General features: G+C 48.5%; 1 protein-coding gene across 3 annotated transcripts in view; it reads right to left on the bottom strand.

Moving 5' to 3' along the window:
• The window catches only part of Hasp (Hig-anchoring scaffold protein), a 498,754-nt gene that overhangs the window by 233,894 nt on the left and 239,502 nt on the right, over window positions 1–25,358 (bottom strand). For all 3 annotated transcript variants that reach the window (XM_089582173.1, XM_089582176.1, XM_089582174.1), the window contains one exon: window positions 13,646–13,813. In XM_089582173.1, coding sequence (XP_089438299.1) covers window positions 13,646–13,813 — 168 coding nt within the window. The remainder of the gene's footprint in view (window positions 1–13,645; window positions 13,814–25,358) is intronic.

The raw sequence follows: 25,358 nt of genomic DNA, 5'->3' as shown, positions 1-25,358 counted from the left end.
CACTTAGCAGCCCTGGCAAACTTTCTGTCCCAATCACGAAGCCGTGTTTAAACAGTCTGCGACACTACATTTTTCATGAGAAACGCGCGAGAAATATAGTGAATGAGAGCCACTTCAGAAAGCTGCAGCTGAAATGTTAACTTGTTCTTACCTAAGTATAGTGTTTCCTTCCTTTGGAAGGATAGTTGAGTATGAGTGTGAGCCCCATACAAGCATGTCATACATGTGCGGCTATGATAGGAGCATATACGCCAGTTTTGTTTTTGGTGGCTAGTAATTTTTACCGTTGGTGATGCAGCTTTTCTTCTTCGTACCACAGCGGTGGCAAAGTGGTTGAGCATCCACCTCGAACGGGGGAAATGCGGGGTTCGATCACCAGTGCCGCCGGATATGCACCGGTGATACAATGGGTACAAGCTTCCCCTGGCCTGGTGCTCGGCTGAATCAGGGTGAAATGCGTGGGAAATGCGTCTTTGACCCCACCTTGAGCAAACAAAAATAGCTTGCGCCATGGCGTTCTTTGGCCGCAGATGCCCTTGTGCCATAAGAATTCAGTATCATCATCATCATTTCTTCTTCGCCACCACCCGCATTACATGCCCTGCCCAAGCCCTTTCCACTCTCTTGATTTCTTCTACGATGCCATTAACCCGCGTTTGTTCTCTGACCCACTCTGTCCTCTTCCTGCCTCTTAATGTTACACCTATCAGCTTCCTTTCCATAGCTCGCTGCGTGGTCCTTAGGTTGAACCCTTTTCGTTGGTCTCCTCGTTTCTGCCCCATCTGTGAGTATCAGCGAAATACAGCTGTTATATACTTTTATCTTGAAGGATATTGGTAAACTGCCATTTATGATCTCAGAGAACCTGCCAAATGCGCTCCACCCCATTCTTATTCTTCTATTTATTTCACTCCCGTGATCCGGATCTGCAGTCACTACCTGCCCTAACTAGATGTATTCCCTTATCACTTCCAGCACCCAGCTACCAGCTGTAAACTGGTACTCCCTTCCGAGGCTGTTGAACATTACTTTGGTTTTCTGCATATCAATTTTTAGACCCACCGTTCTGATCTGCGTGTCTAAGTCATTGATCGTGCTTTGCAGTTCATCTCCTGAGTGACTTTCCAAGGAAAAGTCGTCAGTGAATTGCAGATTACTAAGGTATTCTTTATTAACTCTTATCCCCAATTGTTCCCAATCCAGGCCACTGAGCACCTCCTGTAAACACGTGGTGAACTTCATTGGCGACATCGTGTCTCCCTGCCCGACACCCTTCCTTATTGGAATTTTATTGGAGAAGAATGGCGAGTTGGGTTAGTCGGATATAGTTCATCTTGAAAAAAAATTCAGCGCACACAGACACAAGCGCTTGTAGTGTATACTCTTCATGTGTCCTCCGTTATGTTTATGTTGCCAAGATGAAATTTTATTGCGGACTTTATGGGGGACTTTATAGAAATGCCCGTCATTCACAGCTTACTTTGTCTTTGTAGAGAGCGCCACTGTGAGCCTGTCTCAGACTCACATTGATACGATACGTTCGCGGTGTTTTATAGCTATTGTTGTTATTAATGTTATGGTCTTTACTTCCCCTTTAGCAGTGAGGCTTGTTTCTCATGCGTCCACCAACACTTTTCTGCCCGTCTATTCCACAGAAGGATAACACAAATTCTTCTTCTTTTCGAATAACACTTCTTGTTGCAGATCTATTCAACGTATATAGAAGCTTTTGAGCGGTGAAGAAATCACTCTACCTTTCAACTTCAACAAAGCGGCAGCTAGTACTGTCTAGCTTCTCCTCATCAAGACCTCAACGTAGGCAGAGCACGCTTTACAGGGAGGAATAGACGCAAAGAACGAGAGGGCAGAATATATGCAATGAACAGATGCAATGAAAGTGCACCCGTGACAAGTGCAAAGCTTCTTCAGAAACAAAAAAAAAAAAGCGAGAATAAACTGCTGGACGGGTAGTAATACTTAAGCAAGAAAGAAGCTATGTTTCTGAAGGAAAAAGACTATGTCAGTCGTTGCAGATCTTGGGGTATAAGCAGGCTTTAATTCATTTATTCTAAGTCTGCTCAATGAAGGATTCGGGTAATTTGTAGACAGAAATAATATAAAATAAAACCAAATCAACATAAACGATGCATGCAGATGCCAGACTTTGGTAACATAAGGAGCAGTTATAAACAAAACCCGGGAAGCGTAGGAATTGTAGCTCGAGAGCGCGCTCAGCTGCAGCGATTTCTGTGCATCTTTAGAACTCAGATTCCTACAGCCTTTGTCAAAGATATACAGTTGACCGGTGTTTGTTCTGCGTCATGCGCTGTGACTCGTCTTCCATCACCGGCGCTCGAGTCCCTCGAAGGTCAGGGGGACCCAAGTTTTCACGCTTCCTGAGCTCAGTCCGTTATACCTCATAGTATTTAATCTGTGGTTTTTGAAATAATGAAATGGCGCACTAACTGTCTCAGTTCTCGGTGGACACCTCAACCGCGCCGTGAGGAAAGGAAGGAAGGTGGGAGTAAAAGAAGAAAGAGAAAGAGGTGCCGTAGTGGAGAACTCCGGAAAAATTTCGACCACCTGGGGATCTTTAACGTGCACTGATATCGCACAGCACACGGGCGCCGTTTTCGATTCGCCTGCATCGTAACGCGGCCGCCGCAGTCGGGTCCACGCCCGGGTACTCCGGCTCAGTATCAGAGCGTCCTAACCACTCAGCCACCGTGGTGGAATATATACCTCATAGTGTGGGTCGGGATATTTTATCCTGAATTCTTTTTGGCTGTCCCAACATTGTTTCTGTCCTCCTTAACTTCAAACTTCCTCGGTGATGCAAGAGCAGCACCACACACAACAGCCTCACTACAGTCAGTGGGTGCCTACTTTTTAAAAACAATGTACTCGCTTTTTTTCTCCAATAACAAAACACTTTCACTCTATCCTAACAGCAAAACAGCAGCTCTGTGCAGGTGTTCAAAATTAAAACTGCACCTGCATTGTTCAGGTGTAATTAGAAGCTATAATTTTGAAACAAAGCTCCAGCGGAACTTACTAACTCCCAAAAATACAATAAACGCAACAGCAGTAACTCCAAAAGGATTTTTCAGAAGTTTCGCCAAATTAACTGTGCTTTCCATCATTGTATTACGTGGCACACGAAACCGCGCATTCGAAACACGCATTACCTGTAGGAATACAGCGCTGAACGAAACTCAAGCATTTTTTTCTTTATTTTTCATTTCGGTGAGCACGTTCTGCTGTCGTGTAGGGGGGGGGGGGGGGGCAATAAGCAATTTTACACCAAAATGCCGGAAATGTCCCGAAATAGTATGTTTATAGAAACCATATCTTTTGTGACGTATGAGTGCCTTAGAGTGCACTTGAGGATCTCTTCCTGCAGCAGGTGCAATTTAAGCAATGGGGGCCTGTGAGGGTGACCAAAATACACTTTTTTTAAGGGAGAAAACAGACCGTGATGGTAGTAATCGCAATAGTGGTATTCTTGGAACGTTACTTCGTCAGAACATTTGTTCTTCAATTCATACAGACACCGAACGACATAACACGACTGAAGACGAGTTTCAAAATACAGTCCAATAAAGTGTTACTCAAGACTATTTTCATTGCCACTTACTGTTTTTTATTAATTATAGTGTGTACACAACATAAATTCACTATAAAAATATCATACCGCAAAACAAAAAAAGAAGATGCTGTGGTCGAATGTACCGAGCGAGCAACATGTAACGAGCAACAGCTCAGTGCGCACTTGCTTGCATGCTTATCATCATATTTGTATTTTTAAAGCGAAAGCTTTACTACGCCATGTCCCGCGAGTTTCGCCGTCTCCGTCGTTTTTACCTTCAGCGACCGTCAGCCGCTCCAGTGCTGCGCCGAAACCGATGAAGAGCGGGAGCTTCGGAAGCAAAGGAGAGGCGCGTAACTGGCCCCCTGGGACAGTGGACACCTCAGTCGTGCTTTAAGCTACGTGGCGGTAGTGACAGATGTGCGCTGCATGCGTTGACATTGACACCGTTGTGGCAGAAACGCGGCACAGAAGCTATAGGCCGTCGGCGTTCATTATGTTCATTGGCGTTTACAACGTTCTAGACTCCGATGACTTTGAGGAAAGGAAGGGCGCATAACTGGCTCCCTGGGTCAGTGGTCGCCTCGATTGCGCTTTGATGTACGTGGCGGTGGTGAGAGAGATTTGGGCTGCATGCGTTAGCGCTGACAACGTTGTGGCAGACATGCGCCACTGCAGCAATATGCCGCAGTGTTCATTCGGTGAGGTACCTCGCGATCAACCATTAATTTAACTCAACGTTACAGACGCCAAGCCGCGTCTATTTACCCGATACACCACAGTTTTCGTTCTCTAACCAGATTCAGCAGTAGTTAAACCGCAGCTAATTTTTTTTTTCAAACGGCCCGCCCACTTCGTTAAAAACCGCTGCCACACAGGAGGAGAGCACGAGTTTCTAAAATATGAGCGCTTCGCGCAAAGCAGCTGAAAATGCTATCTCCGTGCCCCGAATAGTTGGAGACGATTTTTTTCGAGGCTGTTTCAGGAGATTTAAAATTTATTTACGTCAAGTCGGGTTTAGTGTAACTTACCACAGTTTTTATTCTTTCCCTATTCTGAAATAATGAAGCATTTTCATCACTTTTGCATAGATGGAGTCTAGCTTTCGTAGAGTATGGCGCTGTGGACAAGATTCGAAACTTTGTATTATTATAAGTTGTGTCGCGAAGCCGTGTCGCCTGGCTCCGTGAAATATTGTAACCGCCCTGAACAAATGAATGGCGAAAGCAATGAGCTCAATAAATGTTTAAAACGTTAAACTTGAACTGTCTCTAACACGTCTCCAAGCCAAAGAGTAAAACGCAACTGCTTCGGCAGGAAAGTGTGAATGGATCTCAAGTGCCGCCTAAGTCGTTTTTTGGTTCACACTTCGACTTTAATATCATCACAGTCCTTCCCGAAGATTTGGGCAAACAGCCCCACAGCACAGTGGCAGTTAGAAGCACTTGTTATCCCACTTTCAGCAAACACGAACGAATCAGTTGCAGCTGGATTCGATGCTGCAAGGACAGCAAGGTCGTGTGCTCCACAAAGTGTAAAACGGGAGCTTTACTTCCGCTTTGCTTTGTATACAAAGCTCTGCCTGACCGACTCACGCCGCACTCGTTTTGCGCTCAACAGCGACACGTCTTCCCGTCGCGCCTCAAACAGCAAGGGCAAATATGGCACTTCCACGAACAATCTTCTGTGACTTAACATGACAGGGCTTACGCGTATTTGTCCGCCTGGCTCTCCGCACCCAATACCGATAACGGCACCGGGCCGCTCTCGAGTGCGCTGCGTCGTGGCTGGTCCGCTACTCACACGTTGCGCAACTTGTTCGCGTTCCTGTCTCACGCCGCGGTCAGAGCAGCAACTTCCGAGACTTGTCGAAAAGCAAGAGCGTGTGCTCGTCCGGGGGACCAGCGGGCAGAGCGCAGGATGCGAGATCAGTTCGCTCGAGCGGCGCTCTTTCTTTAGTTTTTTTATTACGCCACCTCGCTGATCCTCGGGAGGCGCTAGCCGGGGACGAGCAGAAGGAAATGAGCCGTAGCGCGCACGAAGCCACGCGCTCGCTTCACGCGAAAGCGAAGGAGAGGGGCACGCAACCTCAAATAAACGAGAGAGCAGAGCCATGCAGGCTTGGTGCATCGCAGAGTGGATGGCGCCAGAGAGGACGTGACGGTGCTCGGGTGCCATGGCCTGCCGCGCTCCGAAATAATGCGCGCGCTCGAGTGCTGCTTCCCTCGTTTTCCTCGCACGGTGTAGATACCGCTGTCGTCGTTCCCTGCGTTGTACATGCAGCGGCCACGGGTTATACTGGCCGCGCTGCAGTTCGCTGCTCATATCTGACTTCCGCCACCCACGTCGACGAGTCCAGCGATGGTAGGGTCCGTCAACAAGGGATGTATTCGTCAAAGCCGCGAGTGCAGCACAGTGGCCAAGTTGCCTGCGGCCTTTGTTGCCGCCCGCGAGGAAACTTGTTACGCAGGAGAAGACACTACAGCGTTTTCACTCTGTGATAGCCCCGAGCGGCAGGGAACGGAGATAAAGCTAAAAGAGAAAAACAAGGCCAGTAGACTCAATGTGGCGTCAGAGGAGAACGAGAGAGACAGAGGGGGGCAAAAAGCAGATGTTATTTATGTTTTTTCTTTCCTTATCTTTTTTTTTTTGGGGGGGGGGGGGGGTGAGGGGAGGAGGGGGAGCGATGTTCGCGCTGCATTCAGTAGGGCTGAATGCAGTCGATGATGAAAGCAGGAGGGCAAAGAAAAATTTCAGTTCATCTCATCGTGGAGTGCAAGTGAAACCATAAATATTTACAAACTGCAAACATATCATTGTAAACTAGACTAGAGGTGAATAAAAATAAAAAACACCATTACAAGGAGAAACATAACCTCCAGAAATATTGCTTGTCTGCTGAATAGTTTAACGGAGATCTCGAATATGGCAGTCTTGACGGCACAGGTAGCACAAGAGGGTTCTCGCACAGCTTCCGCCCTCAGCGTTAGATCACGTTCCTACGTGGGACTCACTGAGCAACAACAGGCAATCGGTTGCTGAATATCTCAAGGCTTATTGTACTTAGGCAAGTTCCTTAAATTGGATCGGCCTGCAATAAATCCAGTCTTGAAGATTTCGATTGTGGCGTACAACAAATTGTCGATAACTAAAAATGTAATTGACAAATTTCACGTAATTAGTCCCATAACCATAAATTTGTCGATAACTAAAAATGTAATTGACAAATTTCACGTAATTAGTCCCATAACCATGGCCGTTATCTAGTTAGCGCTCAACGAGCCCAACACAGACTCCGTGAAGGCAGCGTCTACGTGACCATCCAAGACATTTTTTATAAAGTTCTGAAGATTAAAAAAAATGGCTGGCTCTTTACCATTGCTAAGCACGAATTATTGTGCAAAGGCACAGTTTTTGCAGGTGGGCACTACCGCCACGTACCTGAAAGCGCGATTGAGGTGTCCGCTGACACAGGAAGCCAGTTATGCGTCTTCAGCTTATTCATCGTCAATGCCAATTTACCCAATGTGCGCCGGCGGCATATGCTCCAGTGCCGCGTTTCTGCAGCAATGTTGTCCACGCCAACGCATGCAGCTCACATCACTATGTCACTACCACCACATAGCTGAAAGCGTTAATACTAGTTTTATAGTAGCATTAGTTGATGAAGAACACGATGTGTAATGCACAGCCCGAGAGTGTGTTGCAGTTAAACACGAGGCGTGTTCGGCTGGCCCATCAGCTCGCCCGCGACACACTTTTCCGGGCACCGTTGATCCCCTGGCCCAAGCCCTCGGAGGACGGCGGGAGACTCACCCTTCGCCGCACCATAAAAGAGGTCTACCTCGAGCTCCGCCTAGACAAACGCCTTTACCCTCCCCCTCATCCATCACTCACGGTGCCGGAGGCTCGCCTTCTTCGGCACATCCAAATGAATGCAGTTATCACCCCGTCTCGCCTCTTTCTCTATCGCTATCGATCGGACCCTTCCTGTCCCAACTGCCCCTGTATCAATGCAGACCTGGCCCTTTGCCTCTTCTATTGCCTGGCTGCTCAGCAGTCGGGTTCCTACCCCCCACCTTCTTTATCCGTCACCACCTGGCTCGACTGGCTTGGCGCTGAAGGGGAGGAAGAACAGCGACTTGTGGTCGCCCAGGCGGTCGACATGCTTGGCCTGTAAATTATAGCCGAATAAAGGTCTTGTACTACTACTACTATTCGGCTGCTCAGCCTTACCTCTTGTCTAGTGCTGTTCGTTTTTGAGATGTCTTTCGTGGTGTTTCCTAAAACCTTTGTAAATAGTCAGTGTAAATATAACATATTTTCAGTGTAATAATTACAATGCTTAAAAAATGCAGCGATAGCCTAGTGCTCTCGCGCAGTGGCCAGCGAAGGTGTTCTGTTCGCACCGTCGCAAGGGCGAATCTCAGTCGCGGATATTTATTTGATTTATTTTAATTAATTTGTTTCACTTGTCACAAACCCACAAACATCGCAAGATCTTGCTCTGGGGGTTACCCATCGGAATAGCGCTTTAGCACTAAAATTCCCGTCTGTAGTGTTTCCTCTAGCCTAAAACTTTTCCAGCTTGCGTGCGCTCACAGCCGCGCATACAGAGACGCACCGACAACAATTTATGGCCAAGAGATGTTAAAGAGAGTAATTTCACGGTGCGTACGCGTGAAAGAAAAATCATTGCACTCTGACGAAAAAACAAATTAAATAATTACAAGACGACATGAAATGAGAACCAAGCTATTGAAACAGTCTTAGCAAAACGCACCGCTGCTAGAAATATATACTGCTCGACAGTGTGCTGCGCGAAGGCATACAAAAATGTGCGCTAGCCTGACCTGTACCGCTGCCAAAAGAAACATGGGAACGAAATGCGCTCAGCGGAAAGGAATGAAACCGAGAAGCCCGAACGCTCTGCGCGTGGCAGCGCACCCATGCGTTTCATGAGAAGGCGGAGAAAACAACGCCGCCGGATGTTGCTGACGCCGACAGGAATAAATACGAAACAGCTAGAGGAGAAGCAGGGGCGGCGGGTGGGGTGAGGAATAAATCAGAAGATGCGGACAGGGAAGGATATGAACACGTATGCAGTTCTGTTTGCGGAACGGAACCTCATCGCGTGCGTGAGGAATGACTTGCTGGCGGTCGTTTCAGGAGTGACATGCAACCCCGGTCAGAAGTTGCGGCTTCCTGCGCGCCAATTGCGACTTCCCCCCCCCCCCCCCCTTCCCCCCGTCTCGGAAACACGGGGTCTCGGACAGAGGAGTGCCGCACTGACCCCGACAGGGGAGGGACGGGAGAAGTGCCACCGACAGTGCCCTCTCTTTGATCTGCGAGCCGACGAGCGGAGGGAGGAGAGAGATGCGTGATTGAAAACGTGACTTGCTTGGTGACTCGAATCGCATTTGCGAAGAGCAAAGGCGTGGTTGCTGCCGAGATGAATGCGCTGCAGCCAGCAGAAGGAAAAAAAAAAAGAAGTGAGATGAAGAAGAGAGGGTGTCATGCGAGAAACATACGCATGCAGGCCTTGCCTGAACAAGCGCATGGCTGCGCAAAGGAAAACAGCAAAAATATCGTCGCCTAGGCAGCTTGTTAGCAGGTTTAGTCTTTGCCTTAGTTTATTTGCCTCTCGTTTTGCCTTCTTTTCTGCGAAACACGCCACGCGACAAAGTGCGTCTGTCCTGGCTAGAGGAGTTCATAAAAGCATCCGGGGTTTGTCAGCGGACTCTCTTCCGCGATCTGGCCTGTGATATCTAAGACAGAATCAAGTTTCAGCTGCCTAGGTTTGTGCCTTTGTCATCCCTTCTTTTTTTCCCACAACACCGGAAACACGATTTTCATTCTGTTTGCTTTGCGCAGGCAACACGTTAACTGCTCTCGCAAAAAAGATGGACCGTTTCGAAAAGAAGCCATGCTTTTCTGAAGAGGATTAATTCATTGTTAAATATGAGCATTGATTCCAGTCGACCAACAGACGAGTAAAGGAAGAACAGTATTCGAAAAAGTAATTTGAGAAAAAAAAAAAAAGAAGTGCCTCGCCCGAAGTCATTCTGTCGCTTTGAAGTCTAGCGGAAAGAGTCGGAGCCATTAAGATAATCAAGCTATACCGTGATCAAAAGCTTCACAGAGAAGGCAGACCGACAACCTAAAACAAAAAGAAAAAAAAGAAAAAGAGAACGATAGGGATGGCCGTCGCCGAGATGTGCACTTATTTTCTGTTGCTTTTAAGCCACTCGTTGATAAGAGAATCGCACGCTAATGCGGTCGAAAGAACACGGGGCAAAGGCTATTAACTGATAACAAAACGAATTCCAATGCGGTGGTATTGACAGAAGAGCATTGCCGTGCATCTTCTGTCTTTCCCCTCCCTACCCCCGCCATCCTTCTACATTTTCTTTCTCCGCTGTTTTCCTTCTCTCTCTCTTAGCTTGCCTTTATCATCACACAGCGTGGGCGAACCTTCGAAGAGGGCTTAACTTTCTGCCCGCTTCACGAAGCACTGGCTTTCATTCAAAGGGACACAGGAGAGGCAAGACCAACCGGGACGTCGTCACCGTAACGACGGTCTGCCTTCATATACTGCTTTCGCGGTACAATCATTTCGCCGTGGAAGCTCTCTTTCCATTCCCGCAGCTTTCTTCTCTTCCCGCTCTTGGGTTCCTCGCAGCGACGGTAAGTGACCCGGAAGCCTCCATGGGTTCCAGCGCACTGATACCAGTTTTGGTTGCGCCACAATAAAGGATCGTTACGGTGCCGGATCTGTTCCGATCGGTTAACCTGAGCAGGTCTGCGCAGCCCGAGCGAAGCGCGCAGCACCGAATCACGAGCACATCTGCCGAAAACGGGCCGCGAGAGGAATGCTCTATAGTCGCGCTGAATTGGCTTCACGATCCGAAGTTGTCCTCAACTGGCCCAGATCCAATGTTGGGGCTGCAGGTCTATAACGACACTGTTTTACGCTACAACAGAAACGCTGGTCGGAGGCCTTTTCCTGCGAGGAAAAAAAAAAGAGGTAGCCACTGACATAATAAAGAACAGGAAATTGGCCTTTTTCTCGCGCGAGAAAGCAATAAGCAGACAGGGACCAGGACCGAGTAGTCTGCGAAGGGTGACCTTGTTTAGTTGTACTGGCTGGCTCAGGAAATGATTTTGGCCAGCGGATATCAAAATATGTGGAAGGCCTCAATTCCGCCCTAAGGCGGGTTATATAACGTGAGCGCGCGAGTCTTCGTGAAGGCTGCATGCTGCAGAGAAAATAGTTTCATATGGGAACTGCAACCTATTAGATTGAAGCTGTTTCATCTCCATTATGTAAAAACTTGTTGCTTGCTGCCACTTATTTATTGCAGCACCTCTTAGAAAGCAACGAGCAAGCCATCGGAGGCTCCTTCGTTTCAAAGGATTGCCATTTACAAACAGCCAGAAACAGCCCCCCTGCATCCTACCGTCTGCCTCATGCTCCTTGCGAATGAATGCAGCTGTACCTGCTAAGGTCTTGCGGGGTAATTGTGGTGAGCGAAAAGTTGCAGAGTTATCGTTCTTTATCTTCCTGTGGTCTCGAATAATTTCCGCTTTTCATGGCGCTCTTGTTCCATGTTATCTCATCAACAAAAGTACGTTCTATCAGCTGAGCATAACGATGTTTTTGAGGGCGTCATTTTTTTACGGTTTTTCTGTTTCAGCTGCCGGGAACGAAGACGCCTATTCTCTGACACAATAAAAAGCTACATAAAGTTTTCGCTTTACCGTGGGTAAAGACGTACCTATAGCTACGCCTTTCCCCACGGTATTAACACAAAGAGCAATAAGGGAACTGTGAATTACGTTAGCACAGTTCAGGGAGAAGGGGTGAGTGTTTACTGAAGCACTGTTTATATATCCTGCCTCGCCTCTTCCCAGACGAGCACCCTTCAGAGATCCTAGGCGGGGAGAGACACAGGGCGTTGTCACAAGAATGTAACGCTCCACATACTGACAAGGAAAGCCTCACACTAGTTCAATACCTTGGTGCTCACTACAATTCCTCGGTGCTCATCATAGCGGTGGACCACAATCGTTCGAGCGCCCTAGACAGAGTTATTGTGTAAGTACCTGGAGTTGGGAGTAGGTCTGCCGAGTTGCCGTGGAAAGCATCCAAGTTACGCTGCAAAGCCACACTTCGCTTTTGCAGGAGACGCTACACGGCGCAACTCGGACGAGGAAATCATCGAGCGATTACCTTCGACAATCCCATTCCCCATATTTTACCGTGGATACTGCCGATTTATATAACTGTACCGAGCACAAGGCTTGAAAGGCTTGTCTTGCTCTGCGGCTTCGCCGCATAAATTGGATTCTTTTTGCGGCAACTCAGCAGACCTACGCGCAATCACAGGTTCTTATACAATAACCCAAGCGCTGGACAGGTGTGTGGACGACTGTAAAACCATTATTGCTTACGCAAGTTTACCATGTCACATCGTATAATCGCGTGTGCATTTTATTTTTACTTGTAAGATGTGTGACAGGTAACTACAATATTAACGCAGATAGCTTCCAAAATATGATTGGTTTCTTTAGTCATAATAATATATCAAGTATGATGCAGTGCTTGCATGCCAGAATTGATCCTTTTATTCGCTTAATTCTTCGCTGTTGCACAGACAGACGATCATTTCCAGTATTTCTATCCCAATCCTAATCAGTGTCCCTCCCTCCCTCCCTCCCTCCCTCCCTCCCTCCCTCCCTCATTTTCCCACTCACTCAAACGTCTACTGGCGCTTCCGCAGCTCCACGTCGTACTGACGCCTTTCCTATTTCTATGCCCCAAACAATTTGCGTGAGTGCGGCCGTCGCGTGCTATATGTATACTTTCTGCAGAACGATTCTCCGTGACTGGAATATTAAGCAGCATTTTAGAATATATCCGCGACAAACTTGAGTTGCTGCCACTGTTGACACACCGGCTGCTCCTCGAGATCCGAATAGTCAACTAGCGCAAACTGCGGAGCGTATTGCTTTTAGGGAGAAGGATTAGAGGGCATTAGAGCATGAAGTTGAGCCATTTGATACTTATTCGTTCATGCAAACAGCCTGAAAGTTAGGAGAACGATAAAAAGACAGGGCACGGCACTGACAGTCAACTGAAGGGCTTATTACGTGGACTGGAATATGCGCGCTCGAATAAACGAGACAATCTGAAAGAAAATGTGAAAGCAACAAAAGCGAAACAGACAAAATAGGGGATTCGCCGTCCGCGGTGCCTCGAAGCCCCTGATGTAGAAAAAGTGGGCTGGACAGCCACGTCACAGCATCAAAGCTTAGAGTAAATGATAGAAAGAGCGTACTCTCTGAAGTTCGAGACCAACTCACGTGAGAGCGGTCGCGCAAAACGCCGAACGGACGAATAAGCGAGTATCTGCTGAAACCGGACTGGTAGTTAGCATTTGAGGATAGTCCCGCTGGTCGTGCCTGAAGCCTGACCTGGCAAAGGGGCAGCGCGAATAGCACTAGGAATGGCTTCAGCAGAGACGAAAGGCTGGCTACCGGACTAAATGGCTTTTTTTTATCGCCACTCCTACGCACTCCTCGCGTCCTGCGTGTCATTGTAGTTAGCGGAGGAATGCGTTCACGCTGTATTTCGGGATAGGGATCCGAAGTGCACTGCGGCCAATAGCTTGACAAGAAGCCAAGGTAGCCGTTGCTGCTTCTTGCTTCTCAGATGGCGCGCGCGCTGAACGCTTTGGGGGTTGTCACGTGTGCTGTGCTAACGTCCGTATCTCTGCGCCCCTTTGGGTTCATCGCCCTTCTAACAACTCAAAGCAACTGACTATAAAGTAAGGTCTACCTCAATGCTGAGGGACAAGCTGGCCAACGTGCACTGATTGTAACTTTCAGAGCGCTAAGCAGCATGGCTGGCGCTTAACTAAAACGAACACAACCGATAGACGAGACAAGACAGCCGGTCTTGCCTCGGCTATAGGCGGTGCTGTCATCGAGCCCACTCTTCATTGGTGCACGCGTGTCACGAGAAGGGTGCAGAGAGGCGGCCAAGAGACCGACCTGGCCTGACGCAACTCCAGCCACAGCGTCCATCGCAGAGGCACTTCTTCTTCGAGCTGATGCAGTCCTCGTCGGTCTTGCACTTGCGCAGGCAGCGGCGGCCCAGCGCGGCCGCTTCCTCCCGGTTCTGCGGGCAGCCTTCGCGCACGTCTTCCTCCTCGCCCTCGGCTGCGAAGACAAAGACAGTGGAACACATTGCACAATGCTTCGCTAAGGAATGCAATGCCCATGTGTTGCCCTCCCGCAGTGTGGCAAGACGGAACGGGCCTCTAAAGCGCAGTTTTACGCTTTTTACTAAATGGTGCGAAATTGAGGCTCAAGTAATTCAATAATAGAGTTTACTAGTTGGAAAAAGGAATGAACTAAAAAAAAAAAACCGGCCGTAAGCATTAATAGCAAACGAGCTCAGAGGAAACTTATTTGGAAACTTCTCACAGACGTTGTGTTTTTTAAGCATTCATTTTTTTTTTTGATCACGCAGACTGTTTGTGCTTCGCAGCAGCTGTGGCCCACGTTTTAAAAGTGAAAAGGAGTTTTCACATAACAAGCTCAATGCAGCTCACTAGCTTCAGCTGTCACTAAAAACAAGAAAAACACCTCATGATTGTTTATCGATGCCTGGGATCGATTCATAGAGCCCCATCGAAGGCTACGCCTCAGGCTACCCCAGACAATGGTGATCGTAAGGAAAAATGGGCAACGCGGCAACTAACAATCAAGCTTGCGAGCCCTACAAGTGTGTCGTTGTGCGGCCGCTCAGTTGTTCAGGCAAAGCAAAGGATATTTTCAGCTACTTTTTTTTTCTTTCTAAAATACAGTTTGCCTCTCTTCAAGTGACTCGTGTCTATAGCCCTGCTAGCTGGCTGACCTGGGTTTGCGCTTTTCAAACAGAGCGAGCTCGCTTGGATTTTTTTTTTCTTGCAACTAATTGAAATCGTTCTGAAAGAAGCACTCTCTTACAGCTACGCTTCACATGGCCCATATAGCGGCAAGTGACTTGCGGCTCCAATTACTTTCTTAAGCATGATTCAAAAATAGATGGTTTAGGAGCTGTAGAAAACTACGGGCCGTTCAAAAGAACAAAACGGGCCATGTGAGCCAACTATAGCCAAGATAGCGTCGTATCGTTTCCATGTAATATAGCGGGAACAACTGGCTTTCCATTGGTATACATCAGGGGTGGCCAGTCAGGCATATGCAAAGAGCCATAAAAAATTGATGTTTTTAGTAAAGAGCCGCAATATAAAGGGTGGCATGGCATTTTTTTTCTTTCTTGCAGCCCGCATCATTTCGTGCATTCTCCGCAGGATGGTGCCAACTGGCACTTTAACGGCTGCCTGCGTGCGCCTCTCTTCTAGAACATAAGAGAAGCTGTCTTTACAGGCAGAAATGGGAGGGGCGGGGGAGGAGGGGGTGGTACAGATGCGATGCCAGAGAGTCGCTAGCCACACTTAGACCAGAGAGAAGCCGCAGTTTGGCCACCCCTGGAATAGATATTGAGCACCCGCGCAGTAAAAATGAGAAAGCGAAGTCTTAAAGGACTGTGGTCACAATAAGCCGAAGGTTATTATGAGCCGATCGTTACAAGTGAAGGCCAGATGATGTAGCCACGCATTATGCGGCACAAATCTGTCCTCTCTGCTCTGAGTCCATCTCACTTGTTCGCAGTGGAGTGGAAGCTACGAGTGGGAGGCGACGACTTCCACAAGCAACGTTTACATGAATGCGACTGAAGTCGACTCGAGTCCACTTTTCAAAGGAAAGCACACAAAAAAAAAATTGAGGAAGAGAGTAGGCTGACCGAACCACGTCTATCCTTCTCAAAACCCGCTCTTTCTCTCGAAAAAATCGACTCAAGCTGCATAGATATAAACGCGGCTACAAGCGCGCTGTTCTCATGCAGTCGCTAGCCAACCACATGCCTGGAGGGTGTCGTCTCGTGGTGCTAGCGCCTGCGCGTTGTGCGATGTGAGTGCACGGTAAAGAACCCCGGGCTGTCGAAATTTATCCGGAACCCTCCAGTACGGCGCCTCTTTCTCCCTTTCATTTTCACTCTCTTCTTCATCCATGTGGAGCTGACCAGCAATAACTGAGACCATTATTACGCCTTTTTTTCCATCAAAACCATTATTTTTTTCGTTGTCTTAGCTACCCCTCTAGGGCGAAAAAGTCCTGAGACCAACTGCAGCTCTATGGGGAGAACATTAATACGACGCACGTCTGCTACTGCAACATATTTCTTCTTTAAACGCGTTCACCGTAGCAAAACGTACGAACTGTGCGTGTGGTTCATCAAGGGCGATGCATTAGGCAACGTGTTCTGGAGAGTGGGATACAGCACGGAACCTATAGGCACACTTTCTGCAGCCGTGGTATGGTTACCACGAAAGAAGGCACTTCTGGAGACAATTTGTATGCCGCAGTTAATTACGGCTAGCAGCGCACAAGAAGAATGATCACACTGCTTTTAATGGCGTAGCGCTCACAGCGATGCGATGCCTTGGAGTAACAATGTTATTACCATAATTTAACAAAACCCCCAAAGCTCTATCAGGAACATGAGCAAGAAACTCAGGACGAAGAAAAAAAAAAGAGAAGGGCTTGCCTCAGGCGCTGCGAAGGAACGTCGAAAGGAAAGACTGATAGCGCGTTCTTCCGTGTATGTCCGATGTATAAGCCGGCAATAATTTGAGAACGGCCTTTGTTGCAGGTTTTTCTTCTTCAACCCTGCCTCGTTACAACGTGCCCAATAAAAATGAAAACACGCCTCGCGAGATTAGCGGCGCAGCGGCATACGTGTGAAGGACGGCCGAGGCGCTGCACTTCGTGGGAGCCGCAAGTAATCTGCGAGATACGAACGTGCGCACGAGCGCGCGCACATATTTATGCGCAACAGGAGGGGGAAATGCGGGAGCCGTTGAGAGCGAACTTCCATATTCAAGGATTTCTCCCCGTTTTTGTTTTGGCAGCGCGGATAATTTATAGCTTCTTCCCGGCGCAACAACAAGAGAAATTGAAGCTATTTCTCGGGAGAGAAGGAAATCGTTCCTCGGAGAACCAGTACAGCCTGAAATAGCTGCATCTTTTCGACGTGCCCGCATAGGCGGGAGGGGCGATAATAATCGGTGTCATGCGCGGAGCGGCGGCGGCAAGGAAAACGAATGCACCAGCAAAGCAGGCGCCGGAAGAAACACGCGGGATGTACGCCAACCCTCGTCTCTTTAAGCCCCGCGCCGCACGTCGACGTGTTTCGACCTAACACGCGAGAGCATCCGCTGTGAGCAGATGGGAGTGATTTCTTTTCACCGAAGCCCTCCAGAGGTCCGAGGCTCGTTGGGCGCAGGCCGAAAGCGGCTTTTACAGCGAAGACGTATCGCGATGTCTGTTCATTAATATGGATAAGAGCTCGCCCCCACGTGGGGAAGCGGAAGGCGCTATACATGTGCAAGAACTGGCGCGAATTACAAGGAAAAAAAAAATGTGACGTGCAATAGACGCAACGCTTTAAACTGAGCAGCCTTTCTTCTGGAAACTTCTCGATAAGAAGCAATAAAAAAAAAATGCGCATTTCCTCCGGCCTGCATGTTAAATATTTAAGGTGGCCGGACCAAAAGCTTTTAAAGAGCTGTTTTGCTGAATAAAACAAGGAGTCTAAACTAGAGGCTGAGAGCATGGAACCGGAGTTAAAAAATAGCCAGAGAGGGCTAAATAATTTCACGCGCTCTCGAGCGAAAAGGATAGCAAAGGCGCGCTCTAGCGAGCACGTATCCCGGTTAATTTATTGTTCTTACTTCGCGAAGAACATCTTCAAAAGAAAACGCTATGCGCGACTTACAAGGCTCCAGGAATTTTCTTAAATGCATCGGTTTAGGAGCCGGCAACGGTGCCTGAAGACACACTTAGCCACGTATGGAGATTGTGTTGGCTTACCTAATACATGCAAAGGCGCATCTTCCAGTGTACTCCGAACGAACTACGACCTACGTACACGCAATGAGTCCTTTTTTTTTCACCTCTGTTCTTATACCATTGTACTTCCATTCCACAGCGGTTTCTTGAGACGTTTTGCAGTCCGCCCCGCACGCCCCAGTCAGTTGCGTTGAGCTGAAATATGCGAGTTGCTTGGTTTTATCTCACGTTACTTGCTTGTAAAATATGTAACAGGGGAAGACAAACTTGCAAAGAGTTTAGTAACTTCATGTTTCACGGGTACAGTGGGTCTGCATGCATTTTGATCATTAATACTGAAATTCACATACAAGGCTGCAACCGGTAAATGGAAAACAAGCTAAAGAAAGAGTAAAGAAACTGGCACAGTGCGCTTGCATCCTTTTTGACGGCTTGGTGCAACGTTTGGCCGCTTTTGAGTTGTTTATACAGCCATAACGCTTTTGAAGAAGCACAGACATTAAGTTTTAGGAGTTTTTTACCTTCAAAGAGGCCTACGGGCCTAGTAACCATAAAAATGAGCTCAAAACACCATTTCGCAGCGTAATAATTAATTAGAAGCGATTTTGTACCGGCAGTGTCGGCCCGACCTTGACTAACCCATTTCTGATGACGCCGGCTGCGCTGGTTGTTCCTGTAAACAACCACTGGGCTCGCTGACGTCATACAATTCGGACAAGTGCTCCTTGGTTCCTCGGACAATATGCAAAATCATATTAAATTATGTTCCACTCAAGACCTGCGACTCAGACTTGTAAGAAGGCATCGCCTTACGCCCATGAAATAAATCATATCTTTTCTTTGCATTCGAAATTTTATGTCTACCCCTTTAAAACACGGGGTCAATGAAAAAAAATCTAAATAAAGATTTTTAGGCTCCTTCAATTCCCGAAAACATTAGGGGGAAGTTTGGTTCACGCCTGGAGTATTCATGTAGTGTGCACGATACGATCGCATTCATTAGAGTCGGGGCTCTGTTTCTCGTCAATCACTGTATAGCGTGCGAGGCGCCCTGATTAGGCGGCTGCCGCAATCGCGCCCCCACCTCCCTCGTCACCTATCCCGCCCTCCACTTCGAGAGCAGGGCGCCATATTGGAGTCGACTGTGGCGTGCGCTGAACCGAGACGTCGTCTCGATTGAAACTGGGCCTTCCTCGCGGCGGCCGAAATTGCGCGCTGCCGAATCGCGCCACTCGATTCGCGAAGAACCGCGTTGGAGCCGGGCTTTGATTGAGAGGGCCAGCCGGACGCACCGGTGAGCTCGGTAGCCAGGCCTCGGCCCTACTTCGGCGCTAGTACACTCGCGCAGCCGCCGTCCCGCGTACTTCCGTAATGAGAGCACACGGGCTCCATCATTGATCATCCCTTTGCCGCAAAGCCGAGAGGGCCTTTGCAGTGTGCACTACTCAGCCCCCTACCCCACTCTTCACCTTCTTCCCCACCACCACTTGTGTGCATGACCAGGAGGAGAGACAAAGCTTCGCCAGTTTGCCGCGAGCAGTTGCATCGCTAGCTTCCTTCTTAATTTGGTTTGCATCCATTGGGGATAGCTTTTGTGTACGTGTTCCGCTTGTAGCTGCGATTGGGACACAAGTTCTGCGAAGTGCACGTCTGATAGAACGTAATTTAAGCTAATCTAGAATCATTAGCGGCGGAAACCTCGACGACAACTGCGGCATGACGCATCCCGCCGCGAACCGTTCGATTTGATACTACACAAGACCCTTCTCTCTCGCGTTTTTTTTTTTTACAGTTTCCACGCAAGCGTCCGGCAAACGATATCCAGTTCTGATAGACAGAGCAGATGTGCAGTAGACTCGCTTGAAACTGCGGTTGGTGAGAGAGCTGAGGAGATTATGCTGATTCAATGAAGAACATTGTGCCCTACCCGCAGTGAAAGTGAAAAGTCTCATTCTTCGCGCGCTGCGTTATTTTACTGCTACGTATCTTCACCGTTCCGCGGCGCACAGCATTCAGGCGCAAAACAAGTACAGTAGTCGGATACAACTCAAGAACGAAGCGGCAAATGCTCCTCAAAGGAAGTCCTCCAGCCAATGGCGTCCACGGGCTGTCATGACGTCGTGCTCAGTCCCCTTGCCCTCGCTATAGCGTTACACCGCAGGGGCTCTCAGGTGTTTTAAAAGAACTAACCGCTGTTTTATTGGATTAACAGCGACGTAACGACAACCGGTCGAGGCCATTGGCTGGAGGGCCTCGCTTGAGGGGTATTAGGGCGCATCCAATCACCCCACCTAACCAAACTTGGAAAGCGTATGACAGCGTACAGAGACGATCAAGTGACGTAGTAGCTATCCTGCTGCCCCGCGGGGCACATGCAGCCGTAGAAACTATGTACGAGGCCAAGCCAGCTAAAAATAGAGCAGACTCTTTTTAACCTTAGACGCAGGCTGCGGGCTCTAGACACCAGGCGCCATCTGTCGACGAGCGCTGCCCGGTGGACTGCTGGTCGCGCGGACGGCGCTCTTAGAATACATACTTGTGTGGGCGCGTGCTTTGCTTTTGTCGTTGATGCGCACTACCATCTAACGCATGTAGGTGTGCGTTGTGCATCAATGCTCATACTTCCTCTACAGCAGCCAGTACTACAGTTATTTGACGCGCACGTATTGTTACTCTATGACGTGATATCCGAGGGTAGCCGACCAGGCAGGCTACCAACTGGAAACCGGCGTATACAAGCAGATTCCCGCTATGGTGTGTCGTTTGCGGCGAGCTTTTACGTGCGCTGCCGTCTATGAGAAGTGCGTGTCTGTTCTTTTTTTACGTGCTGACAATTTTATGCATCAGAATGCAGATTTATTGATTTCATTAAATGGTGTAGCGATGTGTACGAGGTACGCAACCGGATAGGCGAGCTGCGCACTGAAAGTTGTCAGAGCGAAAGCGTGTATTCGATCACCAGTGGTTCGTCTTCAAAGTCCAAGTGCTCAGCTTGCTATTTCCGGTATTAAACCCATTTCGTGGATGGGAATGTGACCACGAATACCGCTGTTACCACTGCTTGGGTCTGGGCTATCCATGTTCTTTCCTGATGTCTGTACCAAGAACGTGCTCAAAGAACGCGGTAACCCAGGCCCAAGAAGCGGTAGGGCTGCTTGGTAACGGTGATCCTGTACATGCATATGCTTGCTCCCAATCTAGGGCCGCCGCGGTGGCTCAGTGGTTATAGTACTCGGCTGCTGACCCGAAAGACGCAGGTTCGATCCCGGCCGCCGGGGTCGAATTCCGATGTTTTCTTAGGATTGCAACGCGACAGTTGATCTAGAAGACCTTAACCTAGTTTGCTGTACTCGGCTTCCACATCTTCGCACTATCTTTGTATTTTTTTTTTAGCGGGTCTCATGTATGGGCCGCGTGCGGGTCGCTGCTGCTGTTGGAGGTAGCGTAACTTAATTTTTTTTTTCATTTTTGCTTCGCGTGCACACTAAACTGTATATATGTAGGCGCAGCTAATGACAATACGCTTTGTTGTAGTCAGCGCTTTGTGGTGTTCCTCTGCCGTCCTTGTCATTTTTAGCGCTGTGGAATTAGAAGCCCAATTCATTGTGCCGCAGCGGCCACGACAATCGCATTTCTGGATTCTAAAAAACTGATATGGCTATTATTAATGGTAAGTTTCACATCTTTAATTACAATGGGACGCATAACTATAGAAGCGCAATAAATAACTACTATATTTTAGTTAAGCAGCTTGCTATATAGTTAGCACGTCTTAATGGTTTTCTCATATCCGCTGCCAGATGCAATACTAAGCTGAATGAATTCAGCTTTTAAATATTACTCACCTTCGATGAAGCGCTCTGCATAGGTCTGATTTCATTAATCAGTTGTGACTGGAACTAAAACTCACTTAAATTTACCGCTCACACGCGCATAATTTTGGCCCCCTCTGCACTGTTGCGTGAATCAGTTAACAAACGAAGTTTCAAGGAGGCATAAAAATACAATTTTTGTTCAGAGACCTTGTGTAGGTACATACGTCAGCGTATGCCAGATGTTGTCAGCATCTCATCTCATTACTGCTTGCAACTACCTGCAACTGTTTTCGAACGGGCCCCGTCGCGGTGGATCAGTGGTTACGGCGCTCGGCTGCTGACCCTGAAGACGCGGGTTCGATTCCAACCGCGGCCGCCGAATTTCGATGGACGCGAAATTCTAGAGGACCGTTTACAGTGCGATGTCAGTGCACGTTAAAGAACCCCAGGTGGTCGAAATTTCCGGAGCCCTTCACTACGGCTCTCATAGCCTGAGTCACTTAGGGACATTAAACCCTAATAAACCAAACCAAACTGTTTTTGAACGTTCAGAGCGCCGTTTTGTCGTTCTTTTTTCCTCGACATGACAATGATATCATGCCGAGTAAAGAAAATTGACTTGATTGTCTGAGCCTGCTAAATTTTTTTGTTTCGTCTCGATTTCTCTCCCTGTCTCAGGCTGTCCCCAAAGTCGCCGCATACTTTCATGCCATGATTGGAAAATACGCATTTCAAAAGTGTAGCTTTGTTTTATGATTAGTCATCACATGTTGATGTATTCCTTCAACAGTTGCCCTCAGCATGGAAACAGCCTCCATGTTCGCACGTCCAATGTGCGCAATCATTTCTCGCAGCAGTAGAAGGTGAAGTGTGAGCAACATCATAGGAGTTCACGCTAATGCAAACGTGTGCTTGAGGCGCAACGCAACTCTCGCGTCTCCGGCACACACTTTTGCCTACTAAGCTTGCGCGAGAGAAGCTCCGCGTGGGTACGCGTGCTCAAGATGCTCGCGCAATATTACTGTTCGGAAGAATGCCATTAGCAGCGTCGGCGATAGCATTGAACTCGAGGGGGCGCCCGGTCCTTTTTAGCCGCAGGCATCGTTTCTTACGTCTGCCTTAGCGCGCGCGCCCACTTTCCCCGTCACGGCTTGTATTTGCTCATTGACGACGATTTGGACTGGCATCTAGTAAAGCCTACTTTCCTTCTTTTATTTATATATTTTTTACTGGCACCACCCAACTCAAACGGTTATACTATCGCTGGCTTCTTAACTAATGGCCGCCGCTGGTAATGTGACTTACTAATGATTACGAGAATCCATTTACAGCGCGCAAAAGCCAATGAGCGATTGGATTGCGGGTGCGTAGCGATACCTTTGGGGCGGCAAAGGTTATTGCAGTGTGCTAGTGCCTGCCTGATGTCGCCGAAAGAAGCTCGAGTGCTCTGACAATGCACCGGGGCATTTGAAAAGGCCCGCGCGACTGTCAGCTGGTCGAGAAAATTCTCTAAAATGCTTTAATTCTCCCGACGACGAGTGGCCCTTTGAGGCAGTCTTGAACTGTGTGCATTGTTAATTAGCTTGGCGCTTTCTATTCACTGGAGCGCATTTTACTTCACTGCGAGCCTTCGGTGCCTAACATGGGACGGCCGCCCTGCATAGATAAAAGTAGCAGCTTTGCACAGTGCGTGTCCTACCTTACCACTTCCATTGCCTGACCACTTCACCGTTGCCTGGTTTCAGCAACTCATAATTGCCACGTGTGAAAAACACCGCCCACACCAGTCCGGTCCAGCTTGCATTCAATTTTAGCTCGAGTTTCGCTAGAACTCGATGAAAAACAAAGTTTGGAGAGCCTGTTGCCAAGGCTCGATACGTGGGCGCGATTCGCGGCGCTTTCATGCGGAGCCTAGTTTCGCAATGCTACGCCCGTTCAGAACACGTGGCGAAGACCTTGGCACATGACATCGAATGGCAAGCCCGCGGCTTGAGAATAATAGAACTGAATGGTTTCATCAACCGGGGCCTCATTTTGTCAACCGCTACACAGTCGCGAACATATATGCTGCACGTTGCCGATTTAATTTCAGCGTCAATTTGAAGGTGATCACCTTAGGGCACACGTACTCAGTCGAATAGCTATACCGCAGTTTATATATGCAAGAACACCGAACGAAATGCATGAGATTAGTTGGCTTCTACGTCCTTGTAACCTTCACCGAAACTTATTTGGGAGAATAAGAGATGGTCTTACTAGAAAAAAAAAAATTATTTTCGTCAACCGGCACACAAGCAATCCCCCACCAATGTGCCTCCGACTGTTCTTCCTCTCGAACAGCGCACGTGTCTTTCTGCACGCCCGCCGAGTGCAGACATTGAGTGGAGAACAACGTGACGCCGTCTCGACACCCGCGTGTCCAGCTTATAAAGGGCAAAACACAAGCAGGAGTGTAAGCATTTCAAAATGATCGTCCCATAACGCTCAGTGGCACAAAGTGTTCGTTCTCCTTAGTGCGCGTATAGTGCATGTGTTTGTGTGTGTACGTACGTACGTACGTACGTACTTTCAGACACGCAAGTTATAACCTGTACTTTCAGTGACGCAAGTTATAAAGATGAGGCGGACACTTTGGCGCGTCGGTATCTAAGACATATCTAAGGCTTCGTGCCAGCGCAGCCGTCTGCTGTATGCTTGTGTGCTTCCACTGGGAAAGACTAGTTGCTGGCGGTGCGGTCATATTGTGCGTTGCCTGAGGACGCTTAACATTTAGGGCAGGAATGTCAAACGTATGCAACATTATGGGCCCGCCCAAGCAGCAAAGCGCGGGTCGCATTCGGTGCGCTGATGCGAATTACGTGCCAAAATCAGACGCCGCGTGGCTCATGTTACCGCCTTAACGGAGCTAATTGGAGTGGAATTCCGACCGACCCAAAACACATGCTGCCCTTGCGACAAGGTCCCGCAAAGCGGGGGCTCCAAGTGGACGCGCCACGTGCCCTCATTCGAGAACGCCGCATCTTACCAAGGTGCATTGTGGGACGCATTCTTCATTACCCCGCGTATCAAAGGAATTACAACGTTCAGAGACCGGGAGCCCTCTGGCAGTTGTAGCGCAGGCATAACTATGCTGTGGCCTTCGAATACAGTCTGCGGCCAGACGCAGAACACGATGTCGCTTCATTGACGTTTTAGTGACCATCCGGACGGCCCCCATCGGATAAGCTCATAAAAATCAGCGGCACTGAAGCTCTCACATCGAACGCACAAACTACCAAAATCTCGAGCTTCTTCTTCTGCGTACATTTTTATTTTTAAATCGAGATACCATACTGCTTTGTGACGTTAGATGTGTCAGTGCCCACGCAATGGAGAACATATTAAATGAGCCGTGCTCCAATTTCAAACAAGGCAGCCACTTATACTGCTCACTTGGGATGGTATCTGTGCCTGCTTTCATGCTCCTGAATGCGAAATGAGTCGTACCGAATGCGGGTAAATTTGGCAAATGCTTGCCTGAAGAAAATTTTGACAAAATAAGATTCTCAGGATGCTGCGCGCGACGTTGAGGTTTCCAGCGTAAATGGAAAATGTTTTTCCAGACATAGAGAGCTGACACATTTTTGTTCACTTCGGGACGCGCTCTGAAGTGACCATTGATATTACGAAAAACACCAATGTTTCCCGGCCTCATCTTACTCGAATGCAACTGCGATTTAAACTGGTGGCCATAGTGTTTAGCTTCCTTTGCTCTCTCTTTAAGGGCCGCGTCCCTGACGTGCGTCAAGTGCGCGCGCTGATTTCCCCCAAGACTTGGCGCGCCAACTTTTTCGCAGCACACGGAGCTTGCGTGTGACACTCGTCACCAGCGAGGTCTTTTATCTGCACCCTCCGCCGCCATATTCTTACTTTTACTTTTGGTCGCGAAGCTTTCCTCCGTAGATTGTGTCGCTGCCTGTCACTTACGGTTCCACTCCGGCATTGACAGC

Source organism: Amblyomma mixtum, chromosome 3 (assembly GCF_055824585.1).
Source record: "Amblyomma mixtum isolate Tamu chromosome 3, ASM5582458v1, whole genome shotgun sequence".
NCBI classification, from domain to species: domain Eukaryota; kingdom Metazoa; phylum Arthropoda; class Arachnida; order Ixodida; family Ixodidae; genus Amblyomma; species Amblyomma mixtum.
The sequence above is the reverse complement of the archived record's forward strand: the minus strand, read 5'-3'. Positions and strand labels throughout refer to the sequence as shown.